This window comes from Xenopus laevis, chromosome 5L (assembly GCF_017654675.1).
Source record: "Xenopus laevis strain J_2021 chromosome 5L, Xenopus_laevis_v10.1, whole genome shotgun sequence".
Classification (NCBI taxonomy): domain Eukaryota; kingdom Metazoa; phylum Chordata; class Amphibia; order Anura; family Pipidae; genus Xenopus; species Xenopus laevis.
The window spans coordinates 58,101,492-58,122,818 of record NC_054379.1 but is presented as its reverse complement, the minus strand read 5'-3'; the positions used below and the strand labels follow the sequence as shown (position 1 = coordinate 58,122,818).

General features: G+C 38.0%; 1 protein-coding gene across 1 annotated transcript in view; it reads right to left on the bottom strand.

Moving 5' to 3' along the window:
* Positions 1 to 21,327, bottom strand: part of qpct.L (glutaminyl-peptide cyclotransferase L homeolog) — a 44,277-nt gene that overhangs the window by 15,239 nt on the left and 7,711 nt on the right. The window contains exons 2-4 of the mRNA XM_018262004.2: positions 14,578 to 14,724; positions 10,664 to 10,945; positions 4,637 to 4,813 (exon numbers count right to left, since the gene is read on the bottom strand). Coding sequence (XP_018117493.1) covers positions 4,637 to 4,813; positions 10,664 to 10,945; positions 14,578 to 14,724 — 606 coding nt within the window. The remainder of the gene's footprint in view (positions 1 to 4,636; positions 4,814 to 10,663; positions 10,946 to 14,577; positions 14,725 to 21,327) is intronic.

The window sequence follows — 21,327 nt, the reverse complement described above, 5'->3', positions numbered from 1 at the left end:
CTTGTTGCATGACAATTTTATGGCACAGGTTGTTGAGGAGCCAACCAGAAAAAATGCTATATTGGATCTAGTGATCTCAAATGACCCAGAACTTATAGCAAATATGCAAGTCATTGAACCTCTGGGTAATAGTGACCATAATGTTATATCATTTAATGTCTGGAGCAAACAAACAAATACACACTGAAACAACAAAAACAATGAATTTCAAAAAAGTTAATTTTAGTGCCTTGAGGGCTGCCCTTCAGAGCATAGATTATGTATTCATCTAAAAACACAGAACAGAATTGATTGTCATTTAAAATGATATTAAATCGTTACTGTTCTCAATTTATTCCCTTAAAGGGCAACTAAAGTCTAAAATAGAATAATGTTAGAAATGCTGTATTTTGTATACTAAATATAAACACAAACTTACTGCACCAGAAGCCTAATTAAACAAATGATTTATGCTTTTAAAGTTGGTGCAGGGGGTTGTCATCAGTTGGTGCAGTGTGGTCTGGGCTTCAGTTGGGATGTTAAGCTTAGGGATGGTCATAAATTATCAAAACGGCACAAGTCAAATAATATCTGCTAGAAGCCAATACAGGAAGATTGATTAATAATCAGAATATACAGACTGCACTGGGTCTGTGGATACAAATCTACACAGGGAAACAAACAAAGCTGCTCGTGCTGTGGGAAGTAAGGTGGGGGGCCATCTGAAATTCACTGCATACAGTCAGGTTTCTTTTAAAAACAGTACACATTTTTTAATTAAAGTATATTTGAGTTTCTTTTTCATTAAAGAAAGTAAAAATGGGATTTTATTTTTTTGTCTTTAGATCCACAGCACGAAGAATTATTCTATGTGGCTTAATATAGAAGTAAAAAAGGTAATAGGAAAGAAGAGAAAGGCTTTTAGAAACTACAAGTCTGTTGGGACAGAAGCTGCATTTAATGAATATAAACACTATAATAGTAAAACAGCAATCCGGAAGGCAAAGAAAGGTAATGAGGAGCGCATTGCGGCTGAAGCAAATACTAACACCAAAATGTTTTTTAAGTCTATTAATAATAAGAAGATGAGGGCTGAGAGTGTTGCTCCTTTAAATAATGGTACTAGTATGGTTGTAACAGATACAGACAAGGGAAATGTGCTAAATCAGTTTTTTTCTTCAGTGGAGTCTGAGATCCCAGGTTCACTTCATAGCTGCACTGATGGCTCAGTTCAATCTAGTCAGTGGCTGAGTCCGGATATGATCCATAAAGCTTTTATAAAAATATAAACAAGGCACCAGGGCCAGATGGCATACACCCCAGTTTCTAAGAAAGCTTAGTTCAGTTTTAGACCAGCCCCTGTTTCTGATTTTCTCAGATTCGCTTTCATCTGGTATGGTACCTATGGATTGGAGAAAAGCTGAATATTTACGGTCTCAGCCTGCCAATATAGGCCAGTAAATTTGACATCTGTGGTGGGCAAATTATTTGAAAGCTTGCTAATGGATCACATTCAAAAATTTGTCCTAGTGAATGGCATTATGTGCAGCAACCAGAATGGCTTTATGAATGCTAGGTCATGTCAGACAAATTTGATTGCTTTTTATGATGAGGTAAGTAAAATGCTGGACAGAGGAAGAGCAGTAGATGATCTATTTGGATTTTGTGAAAGCTTTTGATACCGTGCCCCACAAACAATTGCTTTCTAAACTAAGGTCTGTTTGGCTTAATGGAGTCCTTTGCACATGGATAGAAAACTGGAACAGTAACACCAAAAAATGTAAGTGTTTTAAAGTAAATATCATGTACTGTTGCCCTGCACTGGTAAAACTGATCTGTTTGCCTCAGAAACACTACTATAGTTCATATAAACAAGCTGCTGTGGAGCAATGGCGTAATTGAAAAACGGCTCTATGGCAAAGGTTAACTAATGGATAAAAGATAACACCATTAGACAGACAGAGCTTATTTGCTATCTGCTGTGTAACCTGAGCCTTTTCTTCTTTGAATGGCTGCCCCATTGCTACACTGCAGCTTATTTATATAAACAATAGTAGTGTTTCTTAAGCAAACACAGCAGTTTTACCAGTGCAGGGCAACACTGCATTATATTTTCATTACTTTAAAACACTTTTATTTTTTGACATTACTGTTCCTTTAACACCCCCACATCTTTAAGTACTATGCGATAGTTGTAAGAAGAACCTCCATCCTGCCAACTGTTAACTGACAGTTAACTGACTGGCAAGTGTTTATCCGGTGTGTTCCGTCTATATGGGCTTTATCTTTATACAAAGGGGTATTTACATACAAGATCAAGACACATCTGACATTGCCCAAGAAGGTTTTTTAAATCTGCTAAATACAGCCCCTTTCAAAAGTGGTTCAATGTTGAGGGCTTGGCCCGAACACACTTTATCTATTTTAATAAGGATATTTTTCTTTCTTGCTCTAAATAGGCAAAAGTGTAAAATTATAGTCCTATTCTACTTTCTGGATTACAAGAGCTCTGTATTAACAAACCCCTCTCTTCCCATTGCAAGCCTTTAATAGGCTTTTTGATTAAGATCAGCTCATTATCCAAAAACCTTTCAGTAGACAGTTCTCTCAATTCATCCTTTAGATACAGTGGCTGTTAAAATACTCTTAATAAAGAATTCTAAAGGAATGCCATAAACGTTTAGCGGAGACAAGTTATGCAAAATGCACAACTATCTGACTCTCAGAGCTCCTCATTTGTAAACTGTGGTGAAATCCATTATGAAAAAGGACCTTGGAGTCCTTGTAGATGATAAACTTGGCTGTAGCAAGCAATGCCAGTCAGCAGCATCAAGGGCAGCTCTGATTCTGGGGCTGCTGCTGCCTAAGGCTGCCCCTGCCCCCTGCTTAAAAATCAGTGCCAGAGCAGGTCAAAAGGGGGCAGCATCCCTCGTGCATTTGCGCTCTTTGTACTAGCTCTTTGCACTAGCGGAGCCCAATTTCCGGGTTAAAACCCGGAAATTTGGTTTTTAAAGATACAAGAGGCGGCCCTTGCAAATGGCCGCTCGCTGCCACCTGAGGCAAGAATCTCACCTAGCCTCATGGCAGGAGTGGCCCTGATTAAGGGCAAATAAAGTTTTGAGCTGTATCAAAAGGGGCATTGATTGACGGCAGGAAGGGGTCATTCTTCCATTGTATAGAGCACTAGTAAGGCCCCATCTAGATTATACTGTACAGTTTTGGTCTCCAGTGCTCAAACAGGACATTACTGAATTAGAGAGGGTCCAGAGAAAGGGAATTAAGCTGGTAAAAGGTATGGAAAATCTTAGCTATGAGGAAAGACTGGCCAAATTGGGGATGTACATGCTGGAGAATAGGCGCTTAAGGGGTGATATGATAACTATGAATAAATATATAAGGGGATCATATAATAATCTCTCTAATGCTTTATTTACCAGTAGGTCTTTCCAGCTGACGCAAGGTCAACCATTCCGATTAGAAGAAAAGAGGATCCGGCTCTTTTGTGAAGAGTTTTTTGTGAATTCGCTCCCTGGATCAGTTGTACAGGCTGATACATTAGATAGCTTTAAGAAGGGGTTGGATGGCTTTTTAGCAAGTGAGTGAATACAGTGTTATGGAAGATAGCTCATAGTACAAGTTGATTCAGGGACTGGTCTGATTGCCAGGCAAATTGGAGAGGCTTCTGGCCAAATGGGGTTTTTTTTGCCTTCCTCTGGATCAATTAGCAGTTAGGCAGGTTTAAGGGTTGAGCTCGATGGACGCGTCTTTTTTCAAACTAACTTACTATGTAATAAGCTAATTTAAAAAGAAATATACATAAATCACGGCAACTTAGGACAAAAGCAACACGTGACATTGCACACTATAGACAAGGCATGTGGACATAGCAGAGAGGACACCTTGACCAGAGACTGCAGACCAGGGGCTTAACTGTAGAGGAAACAGACCCTGTGGCTACAGGGGGGCCCAGATTTTATCTGATCTTGCCACGCACAGTAGGCAATTTTGTTACATCATAAAAACCTGATCCCCATAGCTATGAAGTAAAGCCAGATCAGATAAAATCAGCTGGTGTAGTTTGTTCAAGCACAAATAAAAATAGTTGGTCAGACAACTTCAGATTTTATCTCATAGGATGATGACGCAGCATGCAGCATTCGGATCCAACAAGCTTAACACGTTGGATGGTAAATCTCCCATGTAGTGTAGGCCGTGCCCTGGAGGTTTAAACTGAAAACAGGAAGTCTGATACAGAAGCGCACACAATAAAAGCAGAGAAATGTGGTGTTTCTTTGAGCAGAATTACTTTGAGGGTTTACTGGTGTATTTATATAGACCTTTCTGATAAAGCTTACTTAATTTTAGCCTTTCCTTCTCCTTTAAAGATTGCCTGTGTAGTTTAGCCCTTTAAAGCAGTTTTTATGACCGTGAAAAAAGTAAATAGGATTAATGTTAATGATCTATAATTTAGGATTATATCTACAATGTTCCGATTTACTGAAATGATAAGTGGCATGCACCAGTTTCATTAGGTTCACAGAAGCCTCTTCTGAAGGCTGCTCATAAATATTCACATTTAGCATATATACCAAGAAAGTTTTGCAACTACCACATGAACATTTTATATTAAACAGTAGCAACATGGCAATGTACTTACAATTCCTTGAAGTTGATTTGTGTTTTCTGCATTTAGTGGGTGAGAAGTGGCTTCCATCTTTTGAGCCAGATGTTTAGAACCATACAAAGAATCATACATTGACCATCGCTGAAATGCTTCTTCACCATCAAAGAAAATTAGCTTAAGTGAAAGATCTAGCTTTGCATTTTGTTTCTTCTGAAAAAAAAACCCAAAAAAACAAACAAAATTAGGCTCAAACACTTGCAGAAGACCCATAACTAACAGTGAGAATGTAGGGATGGAACTGTGCTGTGCTGGTCTGGCTTATGGAAATGTATTTTGCCAGTTATTTGGTGTCCATGATAGTGGTCATTCAGCCCCATGGTAGGTGCTCCTGCTAAGCTTGCTGTTATACTTCTGATCTCTGGTATTAACATTGGCCTGTTCCTGAATATTTGCCTCCCTGTTTATCCTGCCTGTGCCAGTACCAACTTTCCTTCCTTGTTTCCTGTTTTAATGAACCTGTTCTGCCTGTGTCCCAGTTCTGGTTCTTGCTTGATCTGCACTCATAACCCCTCAATGAGGTTTCTAACTAGTTGGTTTCTAATTACTACTACTTTAATGCCATTCTCAAGAACAGTGGGCCCATAGGTGGATTTTAATTAAGTCTTGGGAAGGCTAAGTCTTCCCAAACCTTTGTCCATTGTAAATGTACCCTACCTTGTCTGAAATATTGTGCTGGAGAAGGTTCTAACAAAAATCAAAAGCCATTAATGTAGCACGGGCACTGTCAAATTTCCGTGGGAAGGGTGTGATAGAGAAGTGATGAGTAAGACAGTAACAATCAAGCCTGATATACTCCACCTTGCTGTCTCAGGAGTTGTTGCTTGGTTCCTAGGCTCAGAATCTATTGCTCTTCCCTGCCCTGCTTCCAAGAACAATTGCCCGGCCAGCAGGGGGAGGGGCTACACGGAGCTAAATCTACAGTGCAGGGAAACTGAAGCTCAGAGCAGCAGAAGGTGTGGAATATAACCTATTAATAATCATCATCCTGCTATTCATGCATTGAATGTGGCTGCATTTCTTCATATATGATTTTGTTGTATATGTGAGCTGAAGGAGTTTTTTTGCGGATTTCTAGAATACCAAATATTAATACAGACACAAGTCTAAGGTTGAGACAATGAGTCTTTTGTGGCTGTAAGAGTTAATCTTGCTAGGAACGTAGTGTGGGGAGGCAGGAATATGAATTCTACTGGGATTTATGGGGGAATGTTTTAGTTGGAGGGGTTATTTTGGGGGGGGCTTAAAAAGTTTTGGAAATGCAGCAAATGAAGTGTGCTGAAGTGATGTGAGGGCTGGGCCTGCTGGTGTGAGTATTGAATTAATCTAATATTAAAGGGCACCTGTTGGGAAATAATATTATAGCCCATGGGCACTGCCCACACTGGCGCCCAAGCCAGATCCTGCCCAAAGATCACACAGACATCAGCGCTAAAAAAGTAACCCCCCCCACACACAATAAAAAGCTATTGATGGTCAGGGCCCCCTTATAAGTTAAAAAAAAAAAAAAAACATTGGTGCCGAGGCCCCCCTTACAAGTTAAAAAAAATTGGGGCCCCAAAATATATTTTTAAAAAAACATTGGTGCTAGGGCCCCCCTTACAAGTTAAAAAAATTGGAGCCCCAAAATTTTTTTAAAAAAAAACCATTGGTGGCAGGGGCCTATAGAATATTAAAATAATACATTGGTGGCAAGGGGATTAAAAAAAACCACGCAAATTGTTCAGTAGAATTGAACTCGTGGCTTCAGGACTTCAAGTTCGCCTGCTTTTGTGATTTCGGGTCTTTTCGCTGCTTCAGGACTTCAATTCCGGCTGTTTTCATGACTTTGGGTCTTTTCGCCGCTTCAGGAGTTCGGCTGTTTTCGTGGCTTCAGGTCCTTCGGCTGTTTGGCTTTTCGGCACTTCCGCATTTCGGCTGTTCGGGACTTAGAAAATGGCCACGCGGCTTTGGCGCTCTCAAACGGGCCCGGCTCTTTCAAAACTGCAGCACTGCCGGGCCCCCCTTCATGCCCGGGACACTGTCCCCCCCTGATGGCGGCCCTGAGGATCGGGCCATGTTGGGGCACACTCATGTGCATAATGAGAGAACTTACTCATTATGCATGTGACTCTTTATGTGTATGCTCTATGTACGACATGGTCGTTACACCGGGAGCTCCCTCCCGTTGCGGGTGTCCAATCGCTGGCAGGGGGCAATTTTTTTAAAAAAAAAATAGTAACCCCCAACCGGAGTGCAGGCTCTATTAGCCCGCACCTTTGGTTGTGGATAATATTTTTGCCCAACAGGTGCCCTTTAAGTGCTCAAACAGAGGGAAAGCTATGAGACTGAATGAAGATGAAAAAGTATATTTTGTATTATAAAAATGTATTTTATATCACCTTGCCGTGCTACAAAGTGCATCTTTCTTTTAAAAGGGTTTAAAAAATGTTGTTGTACTTTTAAAGTTAACACCATTTATGCGTGACACAAAATTATAAAATAATTGTTGTTAAGTCTATTGTTAACTTATTGCATATAGATACTTAATTATTTTTTAGCCTCCCCAAACAAAAAAATCATCATCCGCTTATGAGTGGGCCCCACAGCAAATTATTTTTCAGGCTCCCAAAATGTTTGACTTTTTTTCCAAATATTTACTGAAATTGTATATGAATTAAGGACTCATGGGGCTCCTATACCTCCTGGGCCCCCCTGCAGCCGCAGCATATTCTTCCTCTGTAGTTACAACCCTGCTCAAGAACATAATCCTGAATGTTATCCATAAACAACTTTTAAATATCTCTCCCACTACAGATGTCAAACTTAAAATCCTGTTGCCAGGTTGAGACTGTAATCCATTTAAAATATTGGAATTACATCCGATTTCCGGCAATTATTTGATATCTTAAAAGGTAATGGAGAGCTTGCTCACACAGGTAAACATAGATTGATTTTGCACACTAATCAAGCACACGCAAACAGGGGTACTGCAATTCAACATTCTTTATCAAAGATGTATATGCAACAAACATTACGATATACATTAGTCATTACACATTGACAATGATCATCAGGGCCATAAAGAAATAAACAGCATACAAGTATAAAAGCAGAAACTCTGAACGAGAGAATTACCCCAATGTTTCAGCAAGAAGCCTTTGTCCCTTGATAAAGAATGTTTAATTGCAATACCACCTGATTGTAAGCAAGGCTTACATCCAAGGGCTAAAACTGAACTAATCTCTCTAAGTACTCACATTCCATGAGGCCGCAGGGCCTTATTCACATTAACTTTTGTAACATTCAAGCACAATATTTAGGGCTGCCACGTGTCTGGTTTTAAACCAGACATCCCAGTTTTTCATGGGCTATCCAGAACAAACTACTCAGTTCCTCATTTTCTGTCTTCTTGATAAAATTGTGAATACTAATGGTTAGTTTTTATCTGAAAACCTAATTTACCAATGACCCAATGTACAGTATGTTTTCTTTTTGCACATACTTGAACATTTCTTATATTTTCTGAAAAATTAGAGATCCCTAGATTTAATACATTTCTGGTTGGGTCCTCAACAATTTGTGACATAAAATCGTCATGTAGCAAGTTATAAAGTTGTTTCCATTAAATGTCCTGGCAGTACTGTTGCGCCAGTGTGTGCAGTACAGTGCAGAGGCTATGGGTAATTAAGCCCTGTATTATTAAAACTTACCTTAAACTAGCAGTCTTTTCTATTCGCAACAGAATTGAGCCCTCTTCCTCTTCACTTACATGAGTGGGTCTTTAGCTTACCCCTACAGTTGACTACAATCTGCAGATTACAATCTTCAAAAATGTTTGACCTATACAGTAATGATGTGCATGTCGAAAAAGTATCAATCCATACCCAACAATAATCTATTCCTTCATGATCTGCACCCGACCCTAACCTGGCATGCCTCTGTATTTATACAGTATACCTGCGCCCGACCTACTATGACATCACAGAAGGGGCAGGGCACACAGATGCACATCTATATAAAGTGCTGAATGGAAGCGGAACTTATTTAGAAGTTCTACAGTTTTTAATTTCAGCAGTCTGGTTGCTAGTGTACAAATTACCCTAGTGACCATGCATTGATTTTAATAAGTGTCTGGGATATGAATAGGAGAGGACATGAAAGAAAGATGAGTAATCAAAAGTAGCAGTAACAATAAATGTGTAGCATTACAGAGTTCATTTTTAGATGGCGTCAGTGACCCCCTATTTGAAAGTTGTAAAGAGTCAGAAGGAGAAGACAGATAATTAAAAAAAAACATAAAAAATAAATAATGAAGACCAATCAAAATGTTGCTTAGAACTGGCCATTCTATAATATATTAAGAGTTAACTTAAAGATGAACCATTCCTTTAAGTTCATTCATTTTACCAGCATATGGCATTAGTTCCAGAGCTACTGACCTGGTTACAAACATTTAAACATAGAAAATAATTTATAGGTGTGGGACATATTAAAATATGGAGCTATAGGTTTTTCCATTTTATGAAGCTAATATAAACCAGCTGAATAACAAGTTATATTATTAGCAACTCAAAAGAAGACTGCTTCCTTGGCATCCACAGATAGGGGCAAGGAGGGGGAATTATATTCTCTTGCCATATGAGCACATTTCTCAAGATTTCCATTTAAGAGCTTAAGCAAGGCTTACATCCTGGGATTAGCACCCTTTCAAAAATGGACCATCCCAAAGATATTCAGCTGAGTTTGCTGCCTATTCTTATGCAGTTCCGTCTTAGCTCCGCCCCTTCCCTCAGAAAGCTTTCTGCTCCTCCACTGTGTGAGGAAGAAGAAAATCAGAGATTGGCATCTGACAATGTGTGTGTGTTGTGTGTGTAATAGAGAGTATAAATTAACTTGTGTATCGACTGCTGTGTAAATACTTATTTTTACATTATTAAATCTTATAGGTGCAACTTGGGTGTTAGTTTGACTTCAACCATTGTCTCCAGGGCATTTGCCACAAAGCAGAGTGATCCTTCGGTTCGTTGTCCAACTGTCTCATTGAATCTCAGTCTCAACTGTCTCAATTAACTCTATTTACTTTTCATATTTATATTGATATTTTCACTCTGCTGATTTATCCTGCAATCACCTCTCAGTTTCTAATTCCCCTATGCCACCTCACTCCTCTATATATTTGTATAGATATAAATATCAATAATATTAGATTGATAATATCAATACATCTATATATTTGAACCTCAGCTGCTCCTGTGCTTCTTCTACCTCGTTGTTTCTGCTTTAAGCCCACCTTTGCCTATTCCTCCCCACAATGTAAGTACTGTACTATCATGTCTTCTATTTGGATGACTCTTATCTTTTAGCCCTTTGCCTTCAAAACCACCACACCACTCTGGTAATAATGAAGCTTACCCCTAGCTAACAGAATGCTTAAATATACATTCTACACTTGTCATTATGTTAACCCTTTTGCCAACCATCTGGAAAGTAGGTTGTTGGCAGCCAAAGTAAAGGACATTTTGTTTTACACATGTCTTCCAGCTGTCGTTACTTTAAAAAGTTGATTAATAATCAGTTTGTCCACTCTCAGCTTACATGAACATTTTTATTATTTTTAATAACCTTGTAAACTGTGTGTTGTTTGGTCTCCTATGCAAATCATATGAATGCACAACTGCTGGCCATACACTGCAATATCCGCTCGCTTGGAGCAGTCACTAAATGAGAATCTAAGCCTGATTAGGCCAAATTGGAATGATCCAATTGATAGTATAGTGTCAGTAACAGAATGAGAATGCTATACCTATGCAATTTGTACTACTTTATATATTTAAAGCTTTGTAGATGCTGAAACCAAAATATTGGTACAAGTAATTTGTACGATTCCTTTGCCTCCTTGCCCCCCCCATGTAAAATTTTCTGTGGACACCCATGACTGCTTCCACTAAGCCTGTGAAAAACAGCAAAAGGAAGTTAAATATACAGGTATACAATATACATAATATAATAAACACTCTGTACCTTCAGTTGCTGAAGAGAAGAATCTAAAGCTCTTGCTAACTCTAACATCATTGCACATGGAACAGCTGAGTCTGTAGCTCCCACAAATATTCTTCCATCCCATTGTGGACTGAAGTATTTGGAATCATAATGACAAGCTAGCACCAGATGTCTCTTAGCAGAGGGATTCAAAGTACTGATTATATTGGAGAATGTAATATAACCATAAGGTGTTGGTGCTTCAAATGTATCTTCCTCTGTTATCCATCCAGCCTGAAGGTTTTGTAGGCGTTGTTTGATGTGCTGTATAAAAAAACAAAGGAAGTCGGGATAAATAAATAAACAGATTCACTTTAAATAACCCACTCAACAAATAACATATAAGTATGAGATCTGAAAGATTAATGGAAAGAAAGATTTCATAAGAAAATTACAAGCAAATTAAATCAAAACAGATCAATTTTGTTATTAACTTCTGTATAGCTCTTCCAGCTAAATATATCAAGAGGTATGACAATTCTGGGAAAAATTTTGTTAAACAATTACTCAGTTTTATATCTTGTCTTAAATGCAATATCAAACCATATTAGCGTTGTTGTAATTTGGCCCTATGGGAAGAATTGAGTGGCTGCCAAATAAGGTGAAAACATGATATTACAATACATTTTATATTGCCCTATTTTGAATACTTTCTTTTAAAGAAAGCAGTTTCTGTAAATGGTGAGGTACATGTTTTAATAAATGTTACAAATCAATCTCTTTCATCTGGTTTGGTTCCTATGGATTGAAGCCTATTTTTGTTTAGGGCTGGCGGTCCGCGGCCCCCCTTGTGTGGCCCCCACATGAAAGTCTGCCTGCTGTGTCTGCTTACTATGTGTAAACTTTAAAAGGTACTACAGAGATATATTGGCCCCTGCATTGTTTAAACCTCAAATACAGACTGTAATCCCCTGTATTGCTCACACTTGTAACACCTCTATTGTTCACACCCTAAAGCCCTGTACTGTTCACACCTGAGACCCAGACTGAAACTGCCCACATCATTCATCTGTTCACACTCATACAAACTGCCCTATGCTCCGTGTGTGCTATACTCTGTCTTACCTATGTTCCCTGTGTGTGCCATACTATGCCTGCTCTGTGCTCTTTGTATGTGCCATACTCTGCCTGCCCTATGCTCCCTTTTTGTCCCTTACTCTGCCTACCCTATGCTCCCTGGTTGTGCCACACTCTGCCTTCCCTATGCTCCCTGTGTGTGCCATACTCTGCTCGCCCTATGCTCCCTAAGGGTATGTCTTAATATGACTTCACTTTTTTCACAGATGAGTGATATCCCTGCAGTAAGCACCAACCATTTGATTTTTTGGTGTGCTATCACCATTAATGTGGACATGGTCTTTTGGTAACATGGGTGTGGTTTAAAGTGGGTGTGGTTTAAAAACAGGGAGTGGTCAAGAATGGCTTCCATTATCAGGCCCTCCACCACGTAGGCCAGAAAAATTTCAGCCCATGGTACCACAGAAGTTGGACAGCTCTGAAGGTATTGTAAGTAATGTATCAGTGTTTGTAGATTACACAAAACTATGCAGCCCAATTTATTCCATCCAGGATGCGACATCCTTGCAGCATGATCTTGACAAACTGGCAATCTGGGTGGCAGATGAGATTAAGGGGGTTATTTACTAAACCACATATTTTTGTGGTTGGGTTTTTTTTGGCCAAAATTTTTTGTGGAAAAAAGCTGCAAAAAGTCTGTATCTTAAAATCCGCCATCTCAAACCTGTCACGTAGAAGTCAATAACAGTCCCTTTTACATTCTGGTCTGCGCTGGGTTTCATTCGATAATCCAAAATATTTGTGGTTTTTGGGCATGCAGAGTTACTGTATGCGGGTAGGAACAGGGCTGGTGTGTGCGCTTTTTTTTGGGTCAGTTTTATCAAGTTTTTCCAACTTTACTGTTTCGAGTTATTTTATTGATAAATAAGATAAAATCATGGATGGGAGTTTGGTCGAGCTTCGTTTAATAAAAATACGAGATAGAGTTTTATAACCCTCTCAATGTTGATAAATGTAAAGTCATGCCTGGGATGTAAAAATATGCAAGCCACTTATACCCTTAATGGGACGGCACTAAGCAGGACTGCACTAAGCAAATCTATAATGGAAAGGGACCTTGGAGTCCTTGTAGATAATAAACTTGGCTGTAGCTAGGGGTTGTAGGCTAAATTGGAGTTGTTCATGTTGAAGAAGAGGCCCTTAAAGGAGAAGGAATGGTTAAAACTAAGTAAGCCTTATCAGAAAGGTCCATCTAAATATACCAGTAAACCCCCAAAGTAATGTTGCTTTGAGTCCCCTGTCAAAAGAAACACAGCATTTCTTTCCTTCTATTGTGTACACATGGGCTTCTGTATCAGACTTCCTGCCTTCAGCTTAAACCTCATTGCCCTGGGCAAGAGCCTCCGTAGCTTTCCTTCTCCTTTAAGGGGGGGGTATGATAACACTGTATAAATAAATAAGGGGATCACACAATAACCCCACTAATGCTTTATTTACAAGTATCACCTTCCAGCTGACAAGAGGGCACCCATTATGATTTAAAGAAAGGAGGTTCCGGCTAAATATCAACTAGCATTTAGGCAGGTTATATAAAGACTTAAAAGGTTAAACTTGATGGACGTGTGTCTTTTTTCAACCTAACTTACTATGTTACAATTACCTCTGCTGCATTTACCAGTAAAGAGCCGAAAACATGTATACATATGTACCATGCTCAATGTTCTGAAGTCCAGAATTAAAATTGTGAAAAACTATTAGAAATTTTATGGGAAAAGCAGACATTTTCTCAGACTTGTCCTGTGAATGTGGAAACGTATTTCATGTTCAGCTGAAAGTACAAATAAACAGGATGTGAATAGCCTTAGGGACTAGAAGCAGGAAGCTACAGAAAATATCCAAAGTTTTTCTGTATAAAATACGTGCCGGCCTAGGGGAAAAATGAGCATTGTCTATTTTAAAATACAATGTATTAAAATACAATGGTACTAAAAACAGCTTATGCAAAAATGGAAGTATCTGGTTTTCTTGGCACTCTCTACATACAGTATAAGCAGTTGCAGCTGAAATTGGAATGTTATGGCAGTAACATATACAGCCTCAACATATTGCATGAACCATATCAACAACTGTTTTTTCCAGCCAAAACACAGATGTGACAATTCTCCTGGGATTACCAAAGTCAGCACTCTTGATCTAACAACATAAGGCCAGGTTTATTCCTATTAAAAATATACTGTCCTTATAAAAACAAGAAAGATTTTTTTTTTCTTTATGAGATTCTCATACTCATACTTATTTTATAACTTTTTGCAAGTTGCCTATATGTTGTGTTGGTTGTTTTTTGTTTAAGGCATTTGTAATAGTTTTATTTATTTATTTATTTATTTTTAAACTCTGGTCATACATATCCTGTTGAGGGGCCTTGGGAATTGAGAAGCCAGTTGGATGACTTCACAAGGAAACATACAACAAATCCAGTTGATTTGACTTATAGATAACCTGGTTGAATAAGAACCTTAACAGACATCTATTATCATCATTCCTCTAAAGAAGAGTTGCCCTATTTTCTGCCAAGCTTTATAACATATCCATTGTTCCCTAACCATCAATTATCCTCTTGCTATAACTGAATGGTTTTTATCATCTTCTACTTACTCTCCACTAAATTGTTTTATTATGCTCTTAATGTCTTTTCTGACATGCTTTGTTGGTGAATGAATAAAAGCAACATTCATAGGCATGGTTTATTGTAACCTAAAATATTAAGCAATACAAATGCAATGTACTTAGTTTTTTTCATGAAATCTTGCCAATTTTCATTGGACAACCAATAAACTTGCCAAAATGTTTTGATTATACTGTACATCTGTGCTACTCACCTGGCGAACGGCATAATTTCCTGGGGATCCAGCATACCTTTCGATCAGCATGGGTTTCATATCAGTCTGCAACATCTGAGTAACATCTGTTTGGGACACAACTCTTTGGATATCAGAAGTGCGTAAAACGACAGGGCGATGGGAATTCTATATTGATAAAAATATAATATATATATATAATTAAATAAATCATTGTAAATGTATCATCATCATAAATCAGTAGCATGCTACTAGTGTGCTTTTGAGGGATGTAATAACAGCTAGCCCAAAGGAACCAGATAGCAGTTTTATATTATAAGTAAAAAATCTGTAAATTCAAGTGCTAATTGGTTAGTGTACATAGGACAAACTTTGCATTTATTGCTATAGTCCCTACTTTAAGAGACATAAACATAGCAAGATACAATGCTGTTTATTTTAAAGGAACAGTAACATCAAAAAATTAAAGTGTTTTAAAGTAATACAAATATGATGCAGTGTTGTCCTGTTAAAACTGCTGTCTTTGCTTCAGAAACACTACTTTTGTTTGTATAAATGAGCTGCTGTGTAGCAATGTGAGCAGCTGTTCAAAGGAGAAAAGGCTCAAGCTACACAGCAGATAGCAAATAAGCTTTGTCGAACATAATAGTTATCTGTTATCCACTATTTAACCTGTGCCATATAGCCTTTTTTCAATTTTCGCCACAGCAGCTTGTTTATATGAACTAATAGTAGTGTTTCTGAAGCAAACAGATCAGTTTTACCAGTGCAGGGCAACAGTACATGATATTTTCATTACTTTAAAACACTTTAATTTTTTTGGTGTTACTGTTCCTTTTACTTTTTACAAAGTTAAGCAGTTTTAATTATATTAAAAGCTTTATCAGCATAGTTTAAAGAGAAACTGTCTTGGTTATAAAAACATGTGTGAGGAGCGCCACTCCTCTTCGACGCAGCATACCAGATGACCCCGTGTGCTGGGTTGCAGCGTGGTGATATCAGCGTGCCGGCCCATGACGTCATTGCGCACACTTCCGGCACCAAATTCAAAATAAAACACGCTGGAGTTTCTGGGTTGAATGCCCGAATATAGGTCCAACTTCTGTATTGTTCCTGGGTGCTCTAAATTACTATTTTGGACTGATTCCTGGATTTGACCTCTTGCTTTGTTCCTGACTCCTTTGTTTGTTGCCTGCCCTTGACTCTTTGCCTCGACTTTGTTCCGTTTAACTCCTTGAAACTGGACTTTATCTGGCAAACCTACATAGCAGGCTTCCTCCTTGGTCCGGACTCCAACTTTCTACGGACAAACTTTAAGGGATGCTTTATTCTTTTTTAATATGTTTTATTGTTTTCTTTCAGCTAAGTATACTTAAAAAATAGCTATTTATTAAACTACCACTAACTATTAGTGGATTTATTTAAATTTTTATTTTTGTAGTTTTATATAAATAAATTTTTATTGTTTTACAACATTGATATATAAGCAATTTGTGACAATAAACATCTTGAAAACAAAATCGTGTCTAGTTGCAATATTGAGTACATATCCGTTATTATACAAACAAACAAAATCCTTTGCAAACAGCTTATCATCACATAATATTCCAGTAGACAAAATTAAGCTAAGTTACTGGTCACAGAAAACGTTTTGCAACATAAATGAATGAAAAAATAAAAAGGAGACAGGACAAAATAAATAAATAAATAAAATTAAAATAAAATTTAGTAGCAAAACTTCAACTCTGACTTTGAAAATACCCTGGTAGACATTTACAGAGAAAAGGGAATATTAGATACCCTGTGTCGATATACCAACCAAGGACCCCATGTCAACAGAAATTTCTCATAAGAATCTAGCAAAATGCTTGTCATTTTGTCTTGAGACATTATCCAGTCAACCCTATTTTTAACTGGATCTATTGGAATCTGTCTTTGTTTCCAAGCCCCAGCCAAATTTCTCTTAGCTGCTGTCATAATGGAAGTGAAAAGACGAAACTGTGTATTGTTTAGATTTTTGGGTCTTAAGCCCAACAAAACTATTCCAGGGTCTCTGGGAATGGAAACACCAAAAACAGAAAATATCATAGTGAGAATTCTGATCCAGAACCTCCAGGCATTAGGGCACGTCCACCAAACATGAATCATTGTACCTATTTCCCCACACCCTCGGAAACAGTGGGGGCTAGCTGAGGGTGAGAATTTTGCGTTTCGAGCTGGGACCAGGTACCAGCGAAGAAGTACTTTATAATTAGCCTCCTGTAAGGACACATTATTAGAAGATTTCCGAACTGTATTCCAAATCTGATCCCAGTCCTCAGGGTTTGATTCTCTATTTAAGTCCCTATGCCACGCTAAAATGTACGGTAGCTCTTGGGTTAAAGAAGGATCAAAAAATGTACTATATATACATGAAACTGCCTTTGGAGGGTTAGGGGATCGAAGGCACCATCTCTCAAAAAACGTTTCAAATTTATCTGGACTAATTACTGGGTGCCATTGAGAGTGGAAAAAATGGGATATTTGCCATAGATTTTTGTAATTTTAAGTCAAGAATAAGAAAATATTGGCCAGCATTGGGCAGTTACACATTGTGTCACATAAAGTTTGCATTTGGGAGGTTGTTTGTTTGGGAGGTTACAGTGACTACTTATGTCTTCTTAAAACTATATTCAAAGATGGACTACATATCATTCAATAGAGCAATAAAATGCTGAGTGTCTTACTAGCCAGGAAAGGGAAGTTTTGAGTATCTGTAGTTGGTTTAGGGCAGGCATGTCCAAAGTCAGGCCCTAAGGCCAATTGTGGCCCGTTTTCAAATTTACACCGGCCCTCAGCCTCCATCATGAAATTAAAAATAATGTGATTCCCCAGGACAGTGCAATCAGGAATCGCGTAGCCGTAATATTTGGGCACATTAGTGAAATGATCTGCCACTTGATCTATACTGCTGCCTGTGTGCTGAATGTGGTAGCAATAGACACGTAATGTAACGTAGTGACGCACCGCTCTCGCATACTTCTTATAGACAATCGTTTCACTAATCATGTGCCCAAACATTACTGCTACAGCTACGCGATTTCTTGTAAATGAGGCACTGAGAGTAAATCCAAACAGACTCCACTTCTCCACTGCCTAAACGATGTGTACGCGTCCATCTCCAGGAGTGAATGATCCCGATCACAAGCTAGCTAGCTCGTAATGGAGGTCAGGCTGAATGGTTGGCCTCCACACATTTTCACCTCACCAAATCTGGCCCTCGTTGCAAAAAGTTTGGACACCCCTGGTTTAGGGGAATGAAAACTAATAAACTGCACTAAACGCTGTTCACTCTGTAGGGAGATGCAGTAGGTCCCATAGCATCCACATTTTATTGAAAGTAGGTAACTGTGAGTGTTGGAATGCTGCTAGATATTCCATGAATCATATGTTCCGAATTGAAACATTGAGTTTAATTAGAGTGGGACGTGAGTATACTATAGTTATTTCCTGGATGTAAGAATAGTTATGATGGGAGGTGTTTCCAGAGGTAAATGGAGGCGTATAGAGTTCAAATTGAAATGTTAGATTTGGATATATTAGTAGGGAGCCAAATTGTGGAAAACAAAATTAAGATTGAAGGTCCTGAAATGTGTAAATTTACGAGTCAGTTGGTCATACAAATCTCTTAACTGTTAGACCTGCACCTTGTGGCAAATGTGTTATTTTTGCCAGAGGGAAGGTCTGGATTGCCATAAACTTGTGTTAGGCTATAGGGTTTCCGTAATAGGTTATAATGCTTTATATTTCACATAATTAAGCAGGGTGTGTTGTATATCAGAGGAGATTCCCCCCCCTCACACACACAAGAGAGAGGAGACAGTAAAAGGTACAACATTGTCATTTTTTAGTTTAACCCATTTCCCACATTGTGTAGATTAGTGATGAGCGAATACATTTGCAACCGATTTTCCGCTTTTGGCCGCCGGCAAATAAATTTGCGAAAACTTGCTTGTGTCAAAATCACTGCGCGTCAACACTATTTGGACGCCCATTGACTTTAATGTCATGTCAAAATTGACGAGGATGTCAGTTTTCGAGTTTCACAAATTTTTCAGGACAAATTTGTCCACCACTAGTCCAGATTAGTGGATTTTTGCAATAGCAATTGTTTCCTTTTAGGGTTTCAGTAAAAAATTTATTTTTTTTAAATAAAAATGTATCACTTATCTTCTGACTTGATGGGTGCATTATATGACACTACTTCTTTCCATCTAGACAGCATATAAGTAACTACAAAACAATTACATTTCCTGTTACAAAAGCACATTAACATAGGTTCCAACACATTCCTACAAAATTTTTGCTTCTGTCAGTGTTTATTTTGTGTGAATGCTTGAACACGTTGCCTGCCCAGTGAGCGTGAATGTCTTGGTAATAAGCAAACATCCCCTGCACTTATTATTCTCTTTCTCTTCATTGCACAATATTTATATGGTTCATTGCTGTGCCTTTTGATTACAAGTTGTTTGCAGTAGGTTCATACATTGATGTCTTACATTGTTACATCACCATTAGACTGAAAAATGTATGCATTAATAAGGGGTGGTTCAACTTTAAAGTAACTTTTATTATGCTATAGAATGACCAATTCTAAGCAACTTTTCAATTGTTTTTTATTGATTTTAGTTTTATAGTTATTTGTCTTTTTCTTCTGATTCTTTGCAGGTTTCAAATGGGTATCGCTGTCCCCTTCTAAAAAAACAAATGCTCTGTAAGGCTACAAATGTATTGTTATGGCTCCTTTTTATTGCTGATCCTTTTATTCAGACTCTCTCCTATGCATATTCTAGTCCCTTATTCAAATCAGTGCATGGTTGCTAGGATAATTTGGGCCCTAGTTACCAGATTGCTTAAAATGTAAATTGAAGAGCTGCTAAATAAAAAGCTAAATAACTCAAAAACCTTCAATAATAAAAAATGAAAACAAATTGCAAATTATCTCAGAATATCTCTCTATATCATTCTAAAAGTTATCTCAAAGGTGAACAACCCCTTTAATAAATAATGTATAGCTTTTCCTATATAGCAGAGCGTCAGCCACAGTGTTTTGATCTGTTCATCCTATGGTTAGCTGTACTAGTGTATTGTAATCTTTTCCTTTAACCAAAATCAGTTCATAATATTTAGCAACTTTGTTTACTACAGTCGGTTAGCTTTATATATTGTACCTATAGACTAAGGTGACCACATTTTCAGAGTGGAATCCGGGGATATGGCAGTAAATGGCGTTGCAGCAAAATTTGTAGGCCACGGCCACTGTGTAAAACACACCCCTACTAACCACTCCCCATTTTACAAATACACCCTCTGTGAATATATAATTGAACGCAGTGGCAATTCTGTGTATAATACCCCCAGAACTCATAGTAGGATGGCACAGAGATTAATTCATGTATAAATACCCCAAAACTCATAGTAGGATGGTAGAGAGATTATTTCATGCATAAATACCCCCAAAATGCATAGTAGGTTGGCACTATGTACAGAACCAAAATTAGAAAAAAAAAGTTGTCTCTGTCCAAATATTTATGGGCCTAACTGTACATAAGACATGGCTGCATATATCCAATTAAGCTACGTGCATAGCATTTTTAGGATTATTTTATAAATGTTTGCTGTTGGTAACAAATATGGCTATTTTTGTGTATTCACCATGAACATTAATGTGAAACAAACCAACTTTGTATACAGTGTACCCAGAACCATTGCATTCCTACTATGTGACAGAGAGCCTTCAATCCACTCAAAGGGACATATTTAATATGCTGTGTAAAACGAAATTTGCTGAAAAAAAGGCGTAAAAACAAACACCAGATTTGCTGCTGTTATTTTAAATTGCTTCCAGCTGAAGTCACTCTAAGAAAAAACACGTAAGTCTGGATGTGTGGGGTATCATTCTGCTGTTTTATACATAGCATAATAAATATGCTCCTATATGTAGCAGAAGTAGTACACAGAGTTGTGGTTGAAGTGGGAAACACTTTTTTGGTATGCTCCAGAGACAAAGCAAATCCCAAAATAGCAGAACCGGTTAATTGCAAAAGCTGTTTCACAGTGGAAATCGGCAAATGACTGTATGTTACGCAAGCCATCATTGTGCATCCTATAACCTAACCCAATTAGGCTTTAAGTTTAGATATTAGGAAATGAATCGTTGCAAGTTTAGAAAGCAACCACTTCCTGTGACACTGTAATATTACAGTTTTTGCATTTAAGCTAATAACAAATGAAAGTGCTTGATTTTTGTGTATGAAAATGTTTCCATGCCGCTGCCTGTTTAATGCAATCCTTGTGCTTTCCCACATGATCTTAGAAGTCATTAGACCAGCATGTGAGGCAGGATTGATAAATTGTACTGGCCTTACAATGACTGCTGTGTATTTTGTTGTATAAATATACGCTACATGTTCATTTGAATATACATACTAAGAATAGACAAATATTATTAAACAGACAGAAAAGGCTCCATGTAATATATACAAATATAACAATCCTCTGTTTTTACATAGCATAATAAATATGATCCTATATGTAGCAGAAGTAGGACACAGAGTTGTGGTTCAAGTGGGAAACACTGTGAGTGAAACAGTTTTGGTATGCTCCAGAGCCAAAGCAAATCCCAAAATAGCAGAACCAGTTAATTGCAAAAGCTGTTTCACAGTGGAAATCTGCAAATGACTGTATGTTACGCAAGCCATCATTGTGCATCCTATAACCTAACCCAATTAG